General features: G+C 48.4%; 5 protein-coding genes across 5 annotated transcripts; 3 read left to right on the forward strand and 2 right to left on the reverse strand.

The window, feature by feature from the left end:
- Positions 1–8,538: 8,538 nt before the first annotated feature.
- Positions 8,539–10,612, reverse strand: Laccase-4 (Laccase; the record flags this gene model as incomplete). Its single annotated transcript, XM_036642290.1, has 4 exons — positions 8,539–8,712; positions 8,768–9,670; positions 9,726–10,021; positions 10,084–10,612. The coding sequence occupies 4 exons, from the start codon at positions 10,610–10,612 to the stop codon at positions 8,539–8,541; spliced, it is 1,902 nt and encodes a 633-aa protein (XP_036492067.1).
- Positions 10,613–11,746: 1,134 nt separating this feature from the next.
- CGCS363_v010442 (uncharacterized protein) lies at positions 11,747–12,366 on the forward strand (the record flags this gene model as incomplete). Its single annotated transcript, XM_036642291.1, has 2 exons — positions 11,747–11,912; positions 11,978–12,366. 2 exons carry the CDS (start codon positions 11,747–11,749, stop codon positions 12,364–12,366), a joined length of 555 nt encoding a protein of 184 aa, XP_036492066.1.
- A 994-nt stretch (positions 12,367–13,360) lies between these two features.
- Positions 13,361–15,225, forward strand: CGCS363_v010443 (uncharacterized protein; the record flags this gene model as incomplete). The annotated part of the gene is made up of 3 exons (XM_036642292.1): positions 13,361–13,867; positions 14,162–15,046; positions 15,106–15,225. 3 exons carry the CDS (start codon positions 13,361–13,363, stop codon positions 15,223–15,225), a joined length of 1,512 nt encoding a protein of 503 aa, XP_036492065.1.
- A 3,088-nt stretch (positions 15,226–18,313) lies between these two features.
- Positions 18,314–20,146, reverse strand: CGCS363_v010444 (putative transporter; the record flags this gene model as incomplete). The annotated part of the gene is made up of 7 exons (XM_036642293.1): positions 18,314–18,460; positions 18,526–18,695; positions 18,746–19,246; positions 19,303–19,618; positions 19,672–19,690; positions 19,766–19,936; positions 19,989–20,146. 7 exons carry the CDS (start codon positions 20,144–20,146, stop codon positions 18,314–18,316), a joined length of 1,482 nt encoding a protein of 493 aa, XP_036492064.1.
- A 992-nt stretch (positions 20,147–21,138) lies between these two features.
- Positions 21,139–22,719, forward strand: CGCS363_v010445 (putative feruloyl esterase; the record flags this gene model as incomplete). Its single annotated transcript, XM_036642294.1, has 1 exon — positions 21,139–22,719. The coding sequence occupies one exon, from the start codon at positions 21,139–21,141 to the stop codon at positions 22,717–22,719; it is 1,581 nt and encodes a 526-aa protein (XP_036492063.1).
- Between the last annotated feature and the right edge of the window lie 92 nt (positions 22,720–22,811).

The following is a 22,811-nucleotide window of genomic DNA, read 5'->3' on the forward strand; positions in this document are numbered from 1 at the left end:
GGGTTTAATTTTATTTTATAGCTAGACCTAAAGATAATTATATAAGACTACTAACTTCTACTTAGAAGTAGTTCTTAATAAGGTTCTTATTTTTAATATCTATAATAGTTAATAGAAAAAAACTTTAAGGAGGATTAATATAAATTAGGCTTTAGTTTATAGTTATAATATTAATCCCTTAGTATTAAGTTTTAGTATAAGTAATAAGTTTTACTAAAGGGCTTTAGAAATAAGCCTTTAGATCAGCTTAATTAACTAATTAGCCCCTAATTAGGTATGCTAATAGCTATACTAAGGTATTTAAGTATTATTATTTAAGATATAGTTTTATAAGTAGAAGGTAAACTTTAATATTTATAGCGTCTTTTAACGTTTTAGTAATAGCCCCTAAAGTATACTTTACTATATCTATTTAGATTTATTTAAGGTGTTTAATAGTAAGTAAGGTTATAAGGTTTAGTTAGTACTATATTAAGTAATTAGTGAGGAAGGATAATAAGATTATAGCTTTATAAGCTGTTCTTATAGCGTTTATACTAGCTTTATAGGTTAAGTTTTTAAGCTTCTCTATAACCTTCTTAATATTATAAAGGGCTATTTTAGTAGTAATAGTGATATAGTGTTAGAACTTAAGCTTATAATTAATAGTAATTCTTAGCACCTTAATATAGTCTTTATATTCTATTAGCTTTAAGTATTAGTAGAAGAAGACTTTTAGCCTCTTAAAATTATTATTTCTTAGGTTTTTTAGGTTAGTGAAGTATATTATATGGAATTTATCCTAGTTAAACTTAGTATTATACTTTTATACCTATATATTATATACTAATAGGGTGAGTTTAATTTTTATTACTAGCTATATTTTAGTCTTAGCTTTAATAATAAGAGTTATATTATTAATTTAAGCGAGAGAAATACTTAGTATCTTTAGGTCCTTAATAAGCTTATTATTAAAAAGGATATATAGAAGAGGTAAAAAGGGAGAGCTTTAGGGAATTCTAACTTAGATATCTTCTTAAGGTATTATATAATCTAGTAAGTATAAGTCTATTATTCTTCCTTTTAGAAAGCTATTAATCTATTAAATTATATTAGAATTAATACCCTTTTTTTATAGATTATAGATAAGTTTAGCATAAGAGATATAGTTAAATATACTAAAGATATCTATAATAATTATTACTGTAAGTATCTTATCGTTCTATATACTATAAACTATCTTAAGAATCTAGTAGAGGGTTATTTTATAAAAGACCTTTCTATAACCTCTTAGATATATAATAGGTAGTATATCTAAGTAAGTACTAAAAATATATTAAAGTTAGTTAGAGATAACTAATTTAAGGAGTTTTCTTAGTAAGTTAAGTAGTATAATAAGCTAATAACTATTTAATTTTTTAGTAGATCTACTTATTTTATAGAAAGTAACTATAGTTATATCTTAAAAGTATTAAAGGTAGTAACTTATTTCTAAGCTTATATTAAAAAGCTACTAAATAGCTTTTACTTAGTTAGAGTTTATTTTTCTTATATAATCCTCTTTTAGAAGGCTATTCTTAATTATTTCGTTAGAGTAAGTATTAAGTTTTAGGGCTTTCTTAGTAGATATATTCTTAGCTATTTAAATAATTTTATAGATTATAATAAGTAGTTATTCTTTTAGGGGTAAGTATTTAGTATAGTTAATATCCTTAAGGTTTATTATACTTTAAAGTAAGAAGAATTTCTCTTTAAATACCTTAGTAATCTCTAGGTTTTCTATAAGGGTTTTGCTTTCTATTTTAAGCTATTTAATTTAGGGGATCTAAAAGTTACTACTACTCTTCTACTATTTAGTAATTTTCTATAAAGTATTCCTATTTATAATTACTTCTATAAAGAAGTCTCTATATATATTCCTTTTCTAAGTTTTTAGAGCTTTCTAGAGGATATAATAAGTTTCTTTAGTGTTTTTAATATTAATTATAGTATTAGTATTCTTAGCTTTTTACTTAAGGTGTTAAAAATTTTAATAGATTTCTGTGAACTTATTAGTCTAGCCTTTATAGTTATAGAGAGTATTAATTCTCTTAGTAGGAATAGTAACTTCTATAGCTAAGTCTATCTAATAGATTAATACCTCTATATAAGTATCTATAGATTTTAATATCTAGAGTTCTTCTAGTTATAGGATCTTAATTATATCTAGAGTTTTTTATAATTTAATTCTCTCTATTTTTATTTAGTCCTTAAAGGTCTTAGTTATATATATACTATATCTTAAAACTAGGATAATAGTTAAGATTAGGAAGTAGTTAAATATTCCCTCCTAAGTTTGAATTATTTTGTAAAAATCTAGTGGGTTACTGCTAAAATATAGATCGATAGTTAATGATTTCTCTTCTGTTCTATTGCTGCGGATATATCTGCCTGGCCTCATAATCGTTGCTGGTGCTAGGCGTTGAGGTGCGCTAATAGTCTCAATGCGGGGCGCTTCGACCGTCCCCGCTAGTCGAGGACTTAATGTTTCTAATTTTAGCGCTGACACCGTGACAGACTTCTACGATCAACAATACTTACCCAACGTCGTTGTTGTTTTGGCCGCTCGAGCTGTGACGAGATTCATATGCGTCCCCTATGCTTATGTCCATTTCTTGAGAGAACCTGCAGACATAGCCAGCTCAAGTCAACTGCGATGCGATATTGCACTGCCAAATGTATTCAAAAATTGCCTTCGGTTGCCAAATCATACACTACAACTATTCTGAAATAAATTATATTAGTCTACAACCGTTAGCCTACATGTCCTATGTTTCGATAAATCTGTTGGGAAATCCCATTCATGGGGAACAATCGTGTTTCCACTTTCCTGTCTGGATATCTTCCTCGCCAGACTGTCGATCCTAAGATACGCCTTCGCTGCTGTTATTCAGCATTGACTTGATTTATTGTGTGCACCACCATAACGCTTTCGTAAATGGCTCTCATGGGAGTCGACGATGCATTCCGATCAGGAACGTGAACGGAGTCTTAATCCGGGGTCTATGCCACCCTCAGGGGGAGAAGGCTTGGTGGTGGGATCGATATCATCGCAAAGGTGTACAGACCTAACACAACCGACAGCCTTGATTTTCTCTACAGCATCTACAGTCATGCAGTGAACTGAGTTCAGCTCGGAGCGTGCGAATCTTGGCAATCGGTATACACATGTAAAGATATGCACTTTCTCTCGACGTAAACAGTCACGGACTCTAGGGAGGACGGAGGCGAAAGTACGCAATGCAACGTGAGTAGTGCGTAAGCTTGGAATGAGGACCTTGAGCGGTCCTAGGTAGACATCCACGAGCAAATAACCAGGTCAACCGGATAGGAATGTCACAAATGTAGCTTGACCACATCGCGCATTGTAGGTTGGAACGAGTTTCTGAAGTTCAGATGCCTTAATTAACGAACCATAAGTCCAGGCCATCTCAATTTGATCATTATCGACATCTAATCATCATCATGTGAAAGAACTATGCAATAAACAGGTCGACATCCGGGTCGGGCGAGGCGCTCTTGACGAACTCAGCATCGCGCCCGCCGTCCGGATTGTCGGGGGGGAATAATCATGCGAAGTAGGGAACCCTGCTGTTGACGGGCCCTCCACATACGCCTTCGCTGTGTCAAAAATTCAAATGCAAACAATCTCATCCCCGCAGAATGTCCTCCACTCAAATCGTCTGGGGCTCCTCCGCAGTCTGGGTCGTGTCGATCTCGCGGGGCTCGTTGGTGGCGTCGACCTTGTCGGTAACTGGGACCTCGGCGACGTCCTTGGAAGCGACAACCTCGGGGACCTCCTCGACAACTTGAGGCACATCGATGGCCTCGACCTTCTCAACGACCTCGGCCAGCTCCACCTTCTCGGCGTTCTGGACCTCCTCGGCATTCTGGACTTCCTCGACGTTCTCACTGCTTTCAATCTGGTGAACGTCTTCGACCTTCTCGGCCTCCACGGTCTTCTCAACATCGTCGACCTTCACGTCGTCAACCTTCTCGACACCCTCAGTCTCCTGGACGCTCTCGGTCTGGGGCTCCTCAACCTCAGCCTTGGGCTCCTCGACCTCAACCTTGGGCTCCTCGACCTTGACGTCAGGGACCTTCTCATCTCCAATCTTCTCCACATCCTCAACCTTCTCGACGTCCTTGGGCTCTTGAGCAGCCTGAACCGTGTCGACGGTTGCCTGCTTGTCTTTCTTGCCGATTGACACAAAGCTGGTCGTAACCTTCTGCAGGGCAGGCTTCTCCTCAGCTTCCTCATCACCCTTACGCCCGGCAACAAGCTCCATCTTCTCACGGAACGTGTCATCGTAGTGCGAGAACACAGATGAAGCGCGGTGGCTGTCTAGTGACGACCGGCTCGTAGCCGCACCTCCATACGAGGAAAAGGTGGTGTCCGCCACCGAGGAATTACGACTCCTGGTGGAGTTCGAGCGAGTGAGTGGTGCCAGCTGTTGCTGCTGCTGCTTCTGCTCGAACCTGGCCAACTTGTCTGCCACACTGCCCTGCACGCTCTTGAGGACAGGGAGATCGCCGTTGATTGATGTCTTCTTCTTGCCCTCCTCCAGCTCCTTGATCCACGCCAGACGATCCGTGGCGAGACGCGGTGAGATGCGTCGGTTGCCAAGTCCGTTACGCCACGGCGCGGACGCAGATGGTGGTGCAGACGGCGTTGAGCTGCCTGAAGGCACTGATGTTGGCGCCGGCTGCCAGGACCTCCTCCGGTCTGATCGGATGGTCTCGGCAGGAACGGAAGTTGGCGCCGCACCCAGTGAAGACAGTCCTGTCGGCGGCGTCGAGTAACGCTTTTCAACGATCTCTGAGGCGATGTCGGCGTTGAGGCGAGGCCTCGACATTGGCGGCATGTTGATGGCGGCGGGACCCGACGGCACAAATGCGGCGCGCCGGGGCTCGCGAAGCTGTATCCTACCGGGCTGTTTTGAGTCCGAAGCCTTGTTTGCTTGTAGGCGATTAGGTGCAGCTGCGCGCGGCTTCTCTGGGGGCGGCCATGGCTTCGCGGTGTGAGGTACTGAGTGAGTGAGGTTGATGACGGTCACATTGGTGGCAGGGTCCGACGTCTGAGCCGCCTGCGATGAGACCATGCTAGAGCGACGGTCCTCGGCCCTGGTGGACTTCTTCAAGGCATCGATGAGTGATGGTGAAGACTTGTTGAGTGAGTAGTTGTTGGCTGGTGAGGGCTCAGTGAGAGGGGTCCTTTTTGCGGAGAACATGTCCGCAATTGGGGTCGTGGATGAGGTCGTCGGTGGAGGCTGTTGTTGCTCCGGTTTCTTTTGTGGCGGCGGCATCGGCACGTCGCGGAAAGCCTCGAGCGAGGTCAAGTCGATCTCGAGACTTGACGTCCCAAAGGCTTGCACCTCAACTCGCGGGAGGGCCTTTTGGCTCTCATCCAGCGATGGCCGCTGGCTGCGCTCTCCGATGAGCGACAGCGTTGACTTCTTGGCCAGGCCGCGGCCTCGCTTCACGAAGCCGGACAGCTTCTCCCTGACGGAGGGAAGCCGTCGCGGGCCTGCCCACTCGCCGGAATCGCGTTTGGTCGCCATGTTGCCTCGATGGAGTGCTGTGAGGCTCTTGTCCCCTTTTCGTGATTTGGTCAGGTCAGTCAGAGTGCGTGAAGTCAGTCTGATGTGGCCTCGAGATCCAGATGAAGGGAAATGGCAGTGGAGATCACGTGAAGTAAACAAAATTGGCCTGGAAATCGCATTGATGCAGGGGCCATATTACCACTCTAATTCCACAGGTTCGTTTCACGGCAACAGCCCCTGACCAGGGTGCGGACTGGAGGAATGGAAGACTGTGGGAACGGTTCGCCCGGGAGCGCCGGCCGCTGCCGGCTGCCAGTAAATGACCGATCAACACCTAAACACATTCCAGTGGTAGCTCCGATGGGGTCACGGACAGCCCGTCGCCCATGGATATGCCTCGCATCGCTGCTATGGAAATGAGCTGTCCGGTTCACGTGCCTCAATGGGGCGCCCCTATTACACAACTCGCGCGCGCAATCCGATCTTGTCTTGCATGCTGGGGGAAATGCCTTTTTATACTTCTCCTCGTACTATTAGCTGTCATTGTCTGTTAATGCATGTCATCCATGTACTAGTATGTATGACATCCATGTATGACAGACATACATGCATAGTACGGTGTGGCTCAACCAGTGTGGCTGATTCACTACAGAGCCTGAGTCCAAGCCTTGTTTGTGGCTGAACACAGCACCAGTCATGTTCCAAATGTTCCAATTGGAGTCATACCCACTTCCAGAATTAGGACACCGAAACCGAGTGATCGTCCCTACGAAGGTGCACTTGTAGGAAACTCACTTTTTCGTCGGAATGTGCCTCTCTTGAAGCGTATCAAGGCCGCGCTGTGACAGCTCCTGTTGCAATCTGACTGGAAAGGACACTCAGGGGCGGCAACGGCGCCTCCTGAGGGGTCGGAGATGACTCGTGGGGAGCCGATAAAGGCCATCCAATAGATAAGCGTCTCTGGGTGGGTTTCTTCATCATATCGGCCATCACCAACTCCGTGAAATTCTGCAGCCAATCCATATTGTTTTTTCACTGAAGAGTGAAACATGCTGCCGATGTAAGATGACATCAACCGAGATTCGCGGGAACGAAAAACCTAGGATGCCACTGCCGATTGATTGGCGTTTTCAAATGAGGACTGCATATACGAAGTAAGCGTATTGACTGGACGGCAGTGGGGTGGTAAAAGGTCCGGAAGTATCAGGCTCTGAAATGTGAAGCTTTGGTTGGCCCATCTGGATGCAGCAGTACCTGGACGAGTCTTCCACGGTAATCGGAGTCAAGCGGGACGATCGGCTTGGCGTTCAAAAGTTTGCTGAAGTATTGTCTTTTGAAGTACGAGATGCGGGGTCTTTTCAGAGTTCAAGGCGGCAAGTCCAATACGATCGCGGTCCGAAGATTGGGTTGAATCATGATGATAGAAGACGAACTTTCAGCGGCGTCGCGTCCAAGAGCTGCGAGATGTTGTAAGAAAGGCTATCAATCAACGATTAATCTTTATAGAAGTGCTAGCCAATCTGAGTTGTCGGATGACTTACCCCGCGACCGAGATCAGGTTGATTTCTGTTCGGCAACACATAAAGGGGAATCGGAAATATGGCAGTCGACAAAGCAATTGAAACGATGGGATAGAGGACTTTGGTCACATAAACTTCTTAGAATCTCCTCTGATAAGAATTCACGAGACGTGCTACGTAGTTGTCACACTCACACACCCTCTCGGCCACGTCGACACGAGAATTCCCTTCACTATTCATTAGCATACAATCCGTCAGAGTTATCAATAAGTCAATTAGATCGCTGCGTTACCTCGGCAATTTTAAAACGTGGCGTTGACCGCAGGCCGTTGTTCAAATTGCCGGAACCGATTGATTGTATCCGGGGGTTGTAAGTCTACGAAAGTCCGAAATAGATATGTTGGCGTAATAATCGACACCAGATACGCATGCTGACTATCACTGACTGCATCGATTCATTCTTGTCGTTTTGGCCAAAATACAGGCCATCATCAGATGACAGAATGGATATAATCTCTCTTTTCCCGAATGCTAGGGATGATCTTTCTCCTGTACAATGACGGCATAGCCTATCTCTGATACGCAGGTAAAAATAGGTCTTCGCATCACGACGCGTCATATGAACCGAGAGACCCTAAGGGCTAGTGCAGCCATTCCCCCTCATTCCCGAACTCAAGGGCCGGCTGTGACATTGCACGGCTCCCACATCCTACGAACAAGTCCAACTTGCTCCCGGTGTTACGGGCTCTCCACATGGAACCCGAAAGTCCATAGAAACGCCGAAATGTTTGTCGAGTTCTGCGGTAGATGCGTTCTTGCTTGACTGGTTCTGCAAAACCTTTTGCCTCTTGTTTCACAACGTGTGACGGCCTTGTCGTATTTTCAGCACACCCAGACACTTCCTAGATGGGCTACGAAACGTCGAGGGAGAAAACTCATAGGTCATAATGACCATGAGGTAGCGACTGGCAGTTACTTGCACCCTATGAGATGGCTTCCTTAAGAAAGGAAGATGCTTAAGTCCCAATTGCCCGGTACAGTTGGGCGCAATGCTCATTGAAATCATTTTCTTTTCGGAAACACCTCATCACACGATCATGAAATATTGTAGTAGCATACCGGGGAGTTACGAATGAGACGTCGCGTACAAAAAGTCCATTGTGAATGCTTTGATGCATATGACGGCAGATGCAGCACGAAAATCTCGTGTCAATGATACCTCAGCATGGTTTGATCAATGTGTTAGAACCGGGGCAGAAATGAGAAAAGTTCTGCACATTCACAGTCATCACAGGCCGAGGTGTCACATCAGTGAGTGTCACCAAGCATTATGAACGCATTTGCAAGGTAAAGAATGACATGCCATTGGCTCCAGAAATTTCGCTTTCCTTTGCAACCTATGTACTTGAATTATTACACCGATTCGACCCCCGTGATTACCATTACAGCTGAGATCTCTAAACACCAGAGTCGTACTGGATCAGGTCGACGCGGGCAACGTAGTTGGACCAGTTGGTGCAGGTCTTGTTAAGCGCGTCACTGTCGTACTCAATCTCGGACTCGCGCTCAATAATTTGCACAGCGAAGCCCTCGGACGTGTGCCAGGCGATGTGGCAATGGCACAACCAAGCCTAGGATACATAATCAGCAAAATCCTCGACAAGTAAAGTGCACGGAATGACTTACACCAGGGTTGTTGGTAGGGAAAGCAATGACCATGTAACCACTAGCAGGCAGCATGGCGACGTCTCTTCTCGGGGCGTTGACAAGAGTCAGACGGTCGGTCTGATCGAGGTCGAAGTTACCATAACCAGCGTCCAGGAGCCAGAAGTCATGGCCGTGAAGATGCATGGGGTGATCCTGCGCGAAGGGGGAGTGGATGACCATGTAGACCCACTCGTTGACCTGAGGGAAGCGGATGGCGTTCTGCTTGGACAGCCAGGTCTCGTTCTTCTGGGAGAGCTGGAGGGCGGTGGGATACTCCCACTGGGTGTGCATGGAAGTCTTGTTCATGGTCCAAAGGAGGGCGTTGTCTTGAACCATGACACCGACGTTCTCATCGGTTGAGATGTACTCGGAAGAAACGTTGATGGCGAGGTGAGGGATGAGGTTTGAGGACAGCTCGTCAGCGCAGGAGTCGTCGTAGCTGTAGGCAGAGGTGGTGGGCTCGGAGGTGGAGGAGTTGGAGTAGCGGAGGATACCCTTGACATCGTCAACAGCATCAGACTCGGAGCAGGCCTCCTGAGCAATAGCGCGGATCCAGAAGTCGCCGTCGGTCAGGTCCTTGCCCTCGACAATGATGTCGTAACGCTGACCCATGCCGATGCTGAGCTGGGTGGCGTTGTAGGGGACAATAGGGACGAAGTCGTTGGCAATGACCTCCATGGTGTGGTTGTCAATCATGAATCGGAAGTGGTTGTCAGCAGCGGCGTTGACAAGACGCAGGCGGTACTTCTTGCCAGCCTCGAAGACAGTCTCGAAACGGGATCCCATGGTGTCGTTGTACGTGTTGGTTCCGTTGATGAGACCGTTGACTGCAGTCGGCGGGCCACCGGTGGCAGCGTGAGAAACGAGCTCATCAGCAGTTTGCTGAGATCGGTTAGTCCATACCCTTGAAAGGAGTCTGACGCCATCAGTTACTTACATGGTACCAGTCGTTCAGGAAGAGATGGCCGAGATCGACATCGTAGTTAGCAGTGGCGGGGCCATTGATAGTGATACCGCCGAAGACGCCGTCCCAAGCCTGAACGTAGAAGTGAGAGTGATACCAGCCGGTGCCATATTCAACAGCCCGCCACTTGTAGGTGTAGGTGTCTCCGGGGGCGATGGGGCATTGGGTAATGCTGGGAACGCCATCCATCTGGTCGGTGTAGTTCTGACGGATGCCGTGGAAGTGAAGACCAGTTCCGTTGGTTTGGAGGGAGTTGGTCAGGTGAACAACTTTTCGCAGACGTCATTAGCCTCCGTAAGATGCAAGTTCTTTGCTATGATTTACTACTTACTGACGGTGTCACCCCAGTCGGCGATGATGGTGGGTCCGGGGAAGGATCCATTGATCAACTGCACGGGCATCTCGTAGCCGTCAGGGGAAGCAGTGGTGTTTTCAATGTTGAACCAGTACTCTCTGACAATACCCGTGTCGGGAACATTCTCGTAGTAGTTGGTCGTCAGATCGTAACCAGGAAGCCAGCACTGGCGACTAGTAGGGCTGTTGACACAGGTGCTGTCATCGCCAGATGAGGCCGCGCCGCTGGTAGAGGTCTGGCCACCGGTGGTAGTCTCACTGCCGGTTGAAGTCTGACCCCCGGTTGTAGTTTGGCCACCGGTAGTGGTTTGACCTCCGTTGGTAGTCTGGCCGTCGGTAGAGGTCTGGTGAGAGGTTGCGGCAACAGGAGCAGTCTCGGCTTGAGACACTGCGTTTCCTTTGCTTCCACAGTCGCGACGGGCGACATGGTGAAGCTCAGAAGGGGCAGCGGCAACGCCAGCAATGGCGGCAACTGCCCAGGTAGCGAATGTTTTGGCGGAAACCATTATGGACTACGAACGATTGGAAGTAAGAAACAAAGTTAAAGACAGACTAATGGCATGAAGCCAAAAACGAATGACAAAGCGTGCCGAAGTAAGCAACAGCAAACACAGGAAAGGGCGCATCAACGGTTGATAAGTAAATGCATCTCACGGGCAACCCGATTTCATTCCACCTCGTGATGTAATGGGAACCGCACTCTGCGATAACTAATGACGGCAACTTCCGCCGGAAACCCTTTCTTCTCCCACAGCATCCCACAACATCGCGGTCAGTTTCCCTGTCTATCAAACGGAATGTGGTGGAAAGATCATGAGGCTGATTGATTCGGTTGCTTTAAAGCCATCGGGAGCGGGAAAATCCCTGTTCACAGCAGTGTTTTGCGCCCGAACACATAGCGATCTAATCTTACAGGTCCCGCTTAGAAACAATGCCTTGCCATTGTTAGTCTAGAACGGCAAAATTAAGCTGGACAACGGCTAACGGCAGGAAGCTTGTCGACCTTGGCGTATGTTTAAGCCTCAAGCAAACCGGGGGCTTAGGGATTAGAGTGCGTTGACAAGCACACTTGCAGGGGTTATCGGTGTTGCATCCACGGAGGTTCATGACGAAAGGGGGTTGCGCGTACTTTAAACTTGGGACGATCGACACGAAGCATAGCACTGCACTATCGCCAGCCCCGAAAGTGGAGGTAGTCCGAAGACGGCTCCAATTATTCAAGGACAACTCCATTCGTCCAGGATTCAGCACTCTAACAAAGGATTCAAATGCAAGATGTTTCCTTAAAAAGACCTTCCAACGGCTTCTCCCGCGTTTTCGGGCCTGTGCTGTATGCTAAATCGCACGAGAAGCTCCATCTTGCTCGCAACTGCCCCTCATCTGGAATTTTAGCGTCGAATCCACCACGGTTGGTAACATCGTATTGTGGGGGATTCAGTAGGGTTGATAGGCTTTGTGGGTTGATTACCGACGCTTATTTTTACATGCAAGTGAGTTGTTGGATAGACTTAAGTTAAGGTATGTAATGGCTCTGATTCCGGACTGGATGGACTCGGTTTGTTTCGGTCAACGGCCATTACCCTCGTTTGCTATTGCTTTCCAGTCGTTCATTCAGTCGTTATTGCGCACCAATAATCACGATGTATCTTTCCAAGACCGCAGTTTTTGGTCTGTTGCAGGCCGGTCTGACCTGTGCCGCTGCCGTTGCCTCCACTATTGAGAAGAGAAAGGCCGAGACTAATGCCACCTTGGTTGCATACGGCACTAAATCTTCGTCGTGGCCTATCGCCTATGGGATTGATGATGGTAAGTACTGCACGCACATAGTTATCCAAGGTTAGACGGTTCCATCGCTAACAGCCGATTCCCAGGATACCTTTACATCACTCAAACTCCCGACAACTCGTCCGCCAACCTTGAGCCCATGCTTTGGAACCTCCCTTCCATCACCGGCCAGAATTGGAAGGTCAACGGAACTTTCGTCAATGGCACTTCTGCTGGATACCTCACTATCACTGACAGCGAGGACCGTGCAATGGGTCTGACCTCTGAGGTTCCTGTGGTTAGCGTCAACCAAAGCACCTACGGTTGGGCATTGTTCGCTACCCAGCTTGTCTACAACAACAACTCGGAGCTTCAGGCTCAGTTCTGGGCCAAGCCAACCGACACCCAAGATATCTACCTTTTGTTCTGGAACGAAGACCAGACTGTCTCTGAAGGCAGCTTCCCCGTGGTGATCAAGGGTGTGGAGGACTCTTGAGTCAGAAAGTTCACATAAAATATTGGTCACGGGTTAAGGGGGATCTTTCTCTTTCGGATTCTGGAGCTTTGGGACAGATACAGACGTAAATGTTGGTTCGCACTAATTCAGATTGCATCTTGTTGGTGGAACCTTTTGGCATTCTTGCATAGCGCGAATGTACCTGGGTGAATGTTTTGCTGAAAAGCGCGCTGGTCCAATTCCTGCATCCAAACTTTCACATGTTGACTAGGAACCGGAAACAGCAGGGTTGCGCACCTTGGCTATAGATGCATGCACTCCGCACAGAATCGAGATGTTATGTGAGGGCTTTTGTAGCTCTGCTACCGCTATGGGTGGCGCGATACCACGGGCCTGCACAATGCGACGTCTAGTTTTCTCCACCTGCTGCCTGAATATTTGGAGACTCAAGGCAACCACTCGCACCAGCCTGGTTTGAGCCTCCAAAAGGTAAGGGTCTTACCATGGGAAGAGTCATTGACGTGAAGCCAATCAGCGTCCACACTTAATCCAATGTATCACCTTGTTGTAAGGAGCTGGGTAATCGCTGAGCTGCTAAACCAGTTACACGGATCCATTGACCATACAGGTTCAAGACTATTGGAGATGAACTTTTCACCAATACTTAAACCGCTTTTCTAGCCCCAGCTCAGCTCTTCCAAACCTCGTTTCCATTCTGTCATCTCAACACCATCTGATTCGGCCTCAACCCAGCAGTATTCACGCCGCAGATCCCATTACGATACAGACTTGAGTGTGCTACTAGTCTTCTAGGCTCACTTCTTCTCCTGCCGACTGACTTTACATTCGGTTAATTTCCCGTTAGTCTCACCCACGTTGCCGGCGTTGTCTAATTGTCATTGTCGTGAACGTCGTCATCGTCGTCTCTAGATAACAACCAATGCCTCGGTTAAGACAAAGATTCATTTGAGGTTTAATCATACTGAAAGTATAGCCGCGCTAACTTAGGAAAAGTAGGCCATCTCATTTCGAAATGCCTGCCGCGGTTACTCTTCGGGCGCTTGCCAAGCAGGTGAAAGCTTCCATCTCTGCCGCAGATCTGGCTGCTGGCACATTTGCTATCGGTGGAGAAATTCCTATCGAGCAGCCGAAGGGACAACCTAGCGCTTCAAGCACCAGCAAGAAGGCAAAGAAGAGCGAGGAGAAGAAGGTCTCGTCGGCTCCTGTTATCCTTCGATGGGACAACCCAGCGGACCACCCCGGACCACATCGAGTTTCTTTCCCCCTCACGTCTGACGAGGACACTGCGGCGTTTGAGCATCTTCTCAAAGCTTCTGAGAAGGCGACATTCGGATTGAACGGACGACATGAGCTTGATGAGACTTACCGCAAGGCCCAGAAGCTTGGTGCTAATGATTTCTGCACCACCTTCTGCCCGTACGAAACAGGTATTATTGATGCTATTTGCCAGGTCCTCCTCCCAAGCTTCGACACAGCCGAAACCAAGCGGTCACTTCGCGCTGAGCTGTACAACATGAATGTGAGTGGTCTCAAGTGTTTATCCTTTTCTTTTTCTACTGAGAAAGACACTTTTTCTGCCTCTGATTTCTCCTTCGTCGAGGCCTCTTGTTTTCACTACCTTATTTTCTTTGCACTCACAGCGTCATCATCATTTTACTCCCTGTCCCAGTCGTCGTTGACCCTTATCGGCGACACCACTCGTCGTCTCTACCTCTCACTACCTCTTTCCTTCCTCATCACCATCCTTAGCCGTCCCTTGTTCAAGTCCACTCGAATGGTAAAGTTGTTATTTACTTGACTGACTTAACCACAGATCTACTCTGGACCTTCGGGCAAGTTCAAAGCACACGTGGACACCCCCCGATCCAGCTACCAGATCGGCTCACTTGTTGTCTGCCTCCCTATGAAGCACGAGGGTGGCGAGCTTGCTGTGAGACATAACGAAATAACCCATTCATTTGACTGGGCCGAAAACTCCGAAAAGCCTTCGATTCAGTGGGCATCATTTTACAGCGATTGTGAACATGAGGTGTTTGAGGTCAAGTCTGGCCACAGAATTACCCTCACATACAACCTGTATGCTACTGCTGGGAGCGGGGCCCTCGCTAGCCAAGCATCTGCTTTCACCCCTACCATGCTGCCGCTCTACCATGAAATGAAAGCAATGGTGACTTCAACGAAGTTCCAGGCTAAAAGCAGACTTCTGGGAATCTATAGCACATACGCTTATCCCCATACTGACAAGGAGCATGGGCTTCCATTCTGCCTCAAGGGTATCGACATGGTGCTCTACGAAATTTTCAAGAACTTGGGACTGAAGGTCCACTTGTGTGCTGTTCTAGAAAACCCCATGAGCAGCCGATGGAGTCGCCGGCAACTGGACGATGGGAATTTTTCCGACGGTGCTGCCGATGCTGACCCCACCAAGAAAACGAATAAGTCAAAGAAGAGGTCGAAGAAGAGCGGTGATTGGACAGAGACCGATTCCGACGACGAAAAGGACGAAGAGTATGACCCACAAAGAGTTGTCGGAGTCCTCAGTAAGCAGTACTGCGGACAGATGATAGAATACGACAACGAAGCCAAGGAAATGTTCGAGACAGCCCTTGATACCAAGAAAATCAGATTCAACACGAACAACATTATCTGGTTGAACAAGAACAACGGCGACTCGAAGCTTCAGGTTTCCTACATAGCCGTGAGTTGACTAGTAGATCAATCATCTCAAGACTCAAGCTAACATACAATTGTGATTAGTACGGAAATGAACCTTCCAAAGCGGAGATATACTCCTACTTTGCGATGATCGTCCAGGCCCCTAAGAAGGCAAATGCTGGCGACAGCGAAGCAGCCCAGAAGCGGGCACGGGAGGAATAACAGTGCGGCTCATCGCACCTCAAAGGGGACAAATGACTCTTTTTGGAGGCTTTCCATCGTTATCATCATCGGTTGTTGTCGTCGTCGTCGATTGTTGTCATCGTAGCGGTCTATTATCTACAGATCTGTCGTTGCCAGACACTATCGTACTTCGCCGTCTGTAGCGTAGGTGTAACTTCAAATTTTGTACGCACACGGGGGACACAGCCCTTCTTATATCAAATAGTAGAGTAAAGCAGTGAAAATATCAAAGTCGTTGTTAACAAAACACAGTAGGCTTTGGATTTTGAAAGAGACGAAGAAGTTGCCTTAAATTTCATGTTGATTCTTACCCTAAGTCACAATCAAAAAATTACATCCGCATCATTCTACTCTTCACAAGTCATGATGAGGCCATTTGTGGTAACACGGGACGCCCTCACAAGTACAGATTTCCAACGTACCAACCCAAGTCCGCCAATGAAAAAAGGGCAAGACGTTACTCCGAGGTGACTGAGAGGTCTTCCGCTATTTTTTCTGGATCTACTTAAATTCAATCTTCCCCCCCACACCGTCCCCTGCAACCAACATGAGTCCTCGTATATGCTCGTGCACCCTCTGCGGGTGGGTCATTCTCGATCCCACGGGCAACATATCCTGGCTGAATCAGTCCCGCGCTCGTAAGTGCATCGTCGCTAGTAATTTTTCTTCGACGGAGGCTAACTTTACTCAAGTATCCAGTAGCCCAAATGGCGTTATTCTTACGGGTGTTGGCTTATATGATGATCCGGGAAGTGGCACCTTCATTGCGCCTGTCGACCCCAACGGCCGGTGGGATGACTCTGGCCATGACAATCCCGTGAACGACCAATTTGGCGCAATGAGCCAGGGTGAAGTTAATGGACGACGTGGATTTGTTTTCCACGAAGCTTGCTGGGATCTCTTGCAGAAGGCTTTTCATCCGGAAGAAGTGCCACTGTCCAGACTATTCCACGTCTGCGAATCGCTTCCATTCCCAGCGAATGGTGTGAGTATCAGCTGGGGCCACGACTACGAGGGGCCGGTTCTCGTTGATAACGAACACCATTTCCCATGGGAGGACCAATTCTCCGATCGAGAGTACATGGAGCCCGATCCTGTCCTCACAATGAACCCATACGACGTCCCAGAGATACAGAATCTGCTGACCGAAGACCCCGAATCGCCTCCAAGCTCAACATTATCGGTCTCTGGATCAACGACACCAGGACGAGACGTCTTTTTTGCACTTCCAGAAGAGCTCCGGTCAGTGATCGCCATGTATCTGCCGACAGTGGATGTCTTGAACCTTCGCTTAGCCTCACGTGCGTTCTGGACCATATTCAATAATCAACAGTTTTGGGCATCGAGATTCAGAGATTCTTCAGACCGCTCATGGCTCTTTGAGGCTCGTCACAGCACGGAGACTCAAAATTGGAGATGGTTGTATCGCCGAACGAACAATCTGCGTAGAGGCTTTGGCCTACAAAACAGAGCTCGTGTTTGGAATCTAGCCCAGACGCTTGTGGATATTCTGGATTTCCGTTGGGTCGAGATTGGCGTCAATTATTCTCCACGCTCTGACCAGCGTTTAGAAGTTTCTGGCGAGTTGTGGGAGCAGCCGGTTGCAGGTTACTCCGTATTCGACAAGGGCTCTCGTCTCTTCGAAAGGCATCGTGTGACTATCCCTGAAGGGTTATCGCGAATTTCTGTCTGTTCCCTTTCTTTGGGGGACATGAGTTACGTCACTGGACTCAAATTTACCAATGCTGCAGGCGATATCTGTCAAGTTGGCTACTGGACCGCGTCTGAGCAATCTGTGGGAACTTCAGATCTCCGTGGCTTCAAGTTGGCCGTGGGATCAAGGGGTATTCAAGCTTTGCAGGGCATTTCTTCAAAATCTCCAACCTCTCCCTGGATTGGCTGTCCGGAAAGGTCACCTAAGACGCTGCGTTTAGACATGGGTGATCGCGTTGCTGATCTGGACATTGGATTCGATGTAAGTGCAACGAATTGCCAAGTTGCTGCCCATATTTGCTAACTTTAAAGGGCTGCAAAATTGTCAGCCTATCTGTCTATCGTCAGTCTCCGTCGCCCAATAGAACGGCACAGGATGGAAACAGGCTGCGAAATTCGGGAATATGGTATCCTGATGTACCGGAACACACCCTTTGCTTGAACGAAGCGTCGTTTCCTCCGAGAGAGCATTATTTGAGCGGATACAAACCTTTATTTTGGACTTCATTCGGTGGCCCAGGTGGCATTTACCTTCGAAATCTCACCCGTCTCAGCGTCATCTGGGGTGGCGGCGGCATACGTCGCATCGACTTCGCATACGACGTTCCAGTCCCTTCGGAACATCGAACATTTGGATGCCAAGCGCCGGGAGATTGGACAAAAGCCATCGACTTCGCGATTGACGGAGCTGGAGGCGAATTCATCAATGCTGTTGAGGGGTTCCAGCATTACCCCGATGAAGGTTATCCTTGGCTGGTCGAAGAAGGGACTGTGGTGGCATTTAAGGTTAGTTACTCACAGTCATCTGGTTGTCACTCTATGAGGACTAACACCGAACGAATGACATGAAGGCGACCACAAATCGAGAGAGATCATGTTTCTTCTCATTCCATTCTGATCCACCCAGCAGTTTACCTTTCCTAGTTACCGCGTCTCCTGGAACAGCAATTACAGGATTCTACGGAAGTCAGGTCAGTAAATATCTAATTATGTCGACCGCCACGTGGGATGCAGTTACTGACAGTCAAACCATGGTAGCGTCCTCATGACGGTAGTGGTATTACAGCCTTAGGGGTCATCTCGGAAGCGATTGAGGGAAAGTAAGGGCTGGTTTATGTGTCCCCACAATCATAGGACTTGTGTTTCCCTCAATGGACTTTCGAAATAACCGACCTTGTGATCGGCTTGGAAGGCATTCACATACCCGGTCTAGGAAGGGCAGAAAGGTGTGCCATCAGAAAATGAACATTGTCTCCATGGAGGTTTCGAGGGTTTCACGGTAGATGTTGGGTGTATTCAGAGTGTCTTCAGAGTCTTGAAATAAGTCTTTACGGTAACATACATCACTAAACTTCTAAAGAGTATACATCCAGCCTTCCATACCCTCATTCTGCCGATGACCTGCCTTGGCAGCTTTGTTGCATCGCCAAAGGTGAATGTCCATGATGATGATCATCAGAATACTCACCATGGAAATAGCGAAGGTTGTCCAAATGCCGGTCTTGATGTAGCAAAGTCAGCAATCTCAAATACTCCGGAGATGTCACGTCATAAGCTTTAACTTACCGTATAATGAGGACTCTCCTTTGCCATGAAGGCTGTGCTGGCGATAATACCACCAACGCCACCACCAATAAGACAGGTCGCTGAAGCAACTGCACGTTTTGAGTGTGACGTGATGTTGTTTGCTTGGAATGTGAGCACACCAGGAACACAAAACTGCAAGAACCCGATGCCTAGAGCAGAGGTTAGATAACACATTACATGTCGGGTGTAGATGACTTACCAAGAAAAGCTCCAAAGTATCGAGCACCATTTGCCTTCCCATAGACAGTTATCAACATGCCGACAGCCGTTAGAGCTTGATGCACTGCAATGATGGGGCCGCGCATCTTATACCGGTCACCGAGCCAGCCCGAAATATAGGCCATGATGGCAGCTAGGACGTACGGTGGGGCAGATAGCAGCTGAGCCTGGGTGCTACTGAAGCCCATGCCGTTGCGGAGAATGATGGGTAGAAAGTAGGAGTAAGCATAACCGGGCAATGTCGAGGCCATGAGGTTGAATGCCCAAAAGTACAACCGCCAGTCCTTGAGATGGTGCAAAATCTTCGCTCCATCAATCTTGTCCTCCTCGGCATCTCCCCGGTCCTGATTGATGCGGGCGATGATGAACTCTTGTTCGGCTGGCTTCAAGAACTTTCCAGCTTGCGTGGGGAAGTCTATGATGATGAACCAGCCGATGGCGCAGACGACGACAGTGATGGCGCCCTCGATGATGAAGATCCCTGGTCAACTCTGTCAGCATTACCCTCAGAATATCGCGCAGGACTGGGACACTAACAGCTCCATCCGTTTAGTCCCCCCTTGCCCTTCAAAAGAGTCAGGACATATGCGAAAATGGCAGAAAAGCCACCTGTGATGACGGACAGAATCCAAAACCCAGATAATCTCTTTCCAACTTCAAACCGGGTGTACCAGCAGGTGATGAGATATGTGCATCCCGGAAGAAAACCAGCTTCTAGAACTCCCAGCAAAGCACGGCAGAGGGCCATCATACCCCAGCTCTTTGCGAAGCCCATGCCGATGAGCACTGCACCAAAGCCGACGCCAAGAAAAGACAGCCAATTTGCTGGACCGGCTTTCGGGAGGACAAGGTTCTGCATGAATCGTCAATGAGGATCGGTTGGGCTTGATTGGGGCCGTGGCATACGCTAGGAATCTCGAAAATACTGTTGAATTTACGTCAGTACAAGTCTTTCCTCTAGTCTTGAAGACCGGAACATGAATTCATTGGGGTGACTTACATGTATGCAACAAAGAAGACCATGACGATTACTGTGTACCGGTTTCCCACCGCCAGTCCTAGATCCTCTTGCATGCCCGCAACAAGTGCTAGACCAAGATTTGTTCGGTCAATGAGCGAGATTGAGTACATAATACCCAGGATCGGGAGAAGTCGCAGGTCGATTCGTCGGCTTCCCTAATGTTACTATTTCCTCTAGAGTTGGGCAGCTGTAACCGACTCACATGATTTTCTTCTGCTCCTCGAGGCTTAGACCGCTAATAGCACCGACATCTTGGCCTTTGATATTCTCAACATGAGCTGAATCGTGGATCTTCTCGTCAAGGCCATAAGTGCCAGACTCCTCTCGACGAAGGTCGTGGGATGCTTCACGATGGTCCATGGTAAGTAACACTTGATGAATTTCGAATCACTCGGCACTGGATTTCGCCGTGTTGCTACGATCCCATCAAACTGCACTCTGTGAAAAGCGTCGATCCCTCTGTTCTTAAATACCCGCAGGGATAGTCATGGGCCAGATGCGCCAAGTCCATCATCTCCAATCAAGAAACCATCATGACATGTTCTCAACAACACACAACAGGCCTAAGACCAAAGCAGCCGCCAAATAAGCGACCATCCATTCCCAATCCCCCGGTGATGTTGCGCTAAGAGGCAAACCGGCATGCGGGGTAATCCGGGGTAGTGCGGGGAGAGGAGTCTCTTTTCCCAGCCCCGAACCCGGCGACCAGGACCTTCGCGTGGCTCTCCCAAGAAGACGGCGAATTGTTGGACGCCCGCGGCGGGAGTGGAGCTCGGACAACGCCACTGAGTCAGGGCGCGAGAGTCAGAGTCGTCGACTCTGGCGCCATGTGTCAGTAGTCTGGCCCCGACTCCAATCCTTTCCCCTCGCGACGTGGGACATCCATCAAGCTGCACTACTACTATTATACGCTAAGGCTCGACGCAGGCCAAGAGTTCGCGAACCTCCTACTCGGTAAAACAAACCCGGAGAATTGGCTGGCCAATTATGAAGGTTATGTGGAAGACCTCTGGATCGTGGGGTTGTGTCTTGAAGGGGCTGGCGTGGAGAGCCGTGTTACGAGCACAGTTATCCGCGTATTTCGACGACCCTATGAAGTGCCATGAAGTATCAATTGGATCCATCTCGGATATGCAGCATGGCGCTGTCAACGTGCATGGTAAGCTCCCCCGCAATGTCACCAAACTCCACACCGTCAGTTGTTGTTATTGTGAATTTGTGGGCATCTCCCCATGGGGCACTATGATCTAGATAGAAGTCGCTGCGTTTAAATATGCATCAGAGGAGCAAAGTAAGATTTTTGATTCGGAAGGGGTAGTTTCCTCATTGTTTCGTATTGGATACGAGTTAAAATGATGCTCCTTTGCTTATTCCTGACCGTAATAGGCCAGACGGTACTTGGTGCCCCGGCAGTCAATCACGATTCTCGCCCCGAGATCGCCTGCGACGAGGTCACGATACCACAACTCGATGGCTTGACAGTGACCTCAGCTCAGAGCGTGGAAGTTCACAACTATACTCTTCCGTCGAACCCATCTGGGACACAGGCCAGCTTTTGCAACTACACTCTTACACTCAACCATGACGGTGCGAACGACGTGGTCTTCGTCAGCATTTGGCTTCCACTCGACAACTGGAACGGTCGCTTCCTCGCAACTGGTGGAGGAGGTCTTGCTGCTGGGACCTTTGCATCTGCCATGACGGATCCGGTGTCCAAAGGTTACGCCGCCGGCTCGACTGATGCGGGTTTGACCCTGAATCACACGATTGATCCTAACTCCGGAGAATGGGCCTTGAACCCCGACCGCAGCATCAACACCGCCCTCATTGAGAACTTCGCGACTCGTTCCATTCATGAGATGACTCTCATAGGCAAGGCGGCCGTCAAGTCGTTCTATGGCACCGATCCTCGGCACTCCTACTACAGTGGCTGCTCTCAAGGTGGCAGGCAAGGCTACTTCGCCGCGCAGTACAGCCCGAAAGACTTTGATGGGATCTTGGCTAACGCGCCTGCGATCAATACGCCCCAAGTATCTCCTGGCGACTTTTGGCCTTCGGTGGTAATGGGAAACATTGCCGCTCCGCCTCAATGCGTTTTCCAGACATATCAAGCGGCGATCATCGCTGAATGCGATCCTTTGGATGGTGCTACGGATGGTCTCATCTCGGCCCCCGAAAAGTGCAACTTCGACACCAGCAAACTTGTCGGACAGGAGATCAACTGCACAGATACGAGCGGAGTTGTCTCGATCACCGAGGCCTACGCCGAGGTTGTCGAAAAGACTCTCGAGGGTGCCACAACCACGTCTGGAGAGTTTTTGTGGTATGGCAACCCTCCCGGCGCGCCATTCAGCGGGCTTGCCAACACCAAGACCGAAAATGGCGTGACTGTTCCCGTCCCATTCGCCCCCGCGGAAGCTTGGATGCGTTACTTCGTCGCCCAGAATCCAGATCTCGACACCGCGTCCCTGACGTTTGCGGAGTTTGAAGACATCTTCCAACAGTCTGTCGACAAGTACATCGAGCCTTTCGGTACTGACGCACCCGACCTGACGGCATTCAAGAAAGCCGGCGGCAAGTTGTTGACGTGGCACGGCATGGCTGATCCGCTCATCGCCCATCCGGGAACGACGCTCTACTGGGACCGACTGCGAAAGAAGATGGGAGGCACGGAAGGCCTCAACGAGTTTTATCGGGTCTTCCTTGCGCCCGGAGCCGGCCATTGCGGTGGCGGATACGGACCCGTCCCCGTTGATCCTTTGTCTATTCTGGTAGGCTGGGTTGAAAAGGGCAAAGTGCCTGACACGTTGTTTGCAACCACGACTCAAGATGGCGTTGACACGACCCGAAATCTGTGTCCCTATCCGCAGTCTCTCAGATACAAAGGAGAAGGGGACTTGGAGGATGCAGCTAGCTTTGTCTGCGAGAAGTGAAAACCCAGTGATTCGACGATAATGTTTAGCTAGTAAACATAAGATTAAGCCTAAACGCTAGTAAGCTCATTCAAATCACGGATGGCACATGC

This window comes from Colletotrichum siamense, assembly GCF_013390195.1.
Source record: "Colletotrichum siamense strain Cg363 chromosome Unknown KSG_Cg363_contig07, whole genome shotgun sequence".
Classification (NCBI taxonomy): domain Eukaryota; kingdom Fungi; phylum Ascomycota; class Sordariomycetes; order Glomerellales; family Glomerellaceae; genus Colletotrichum; species Colletotrichum siamense.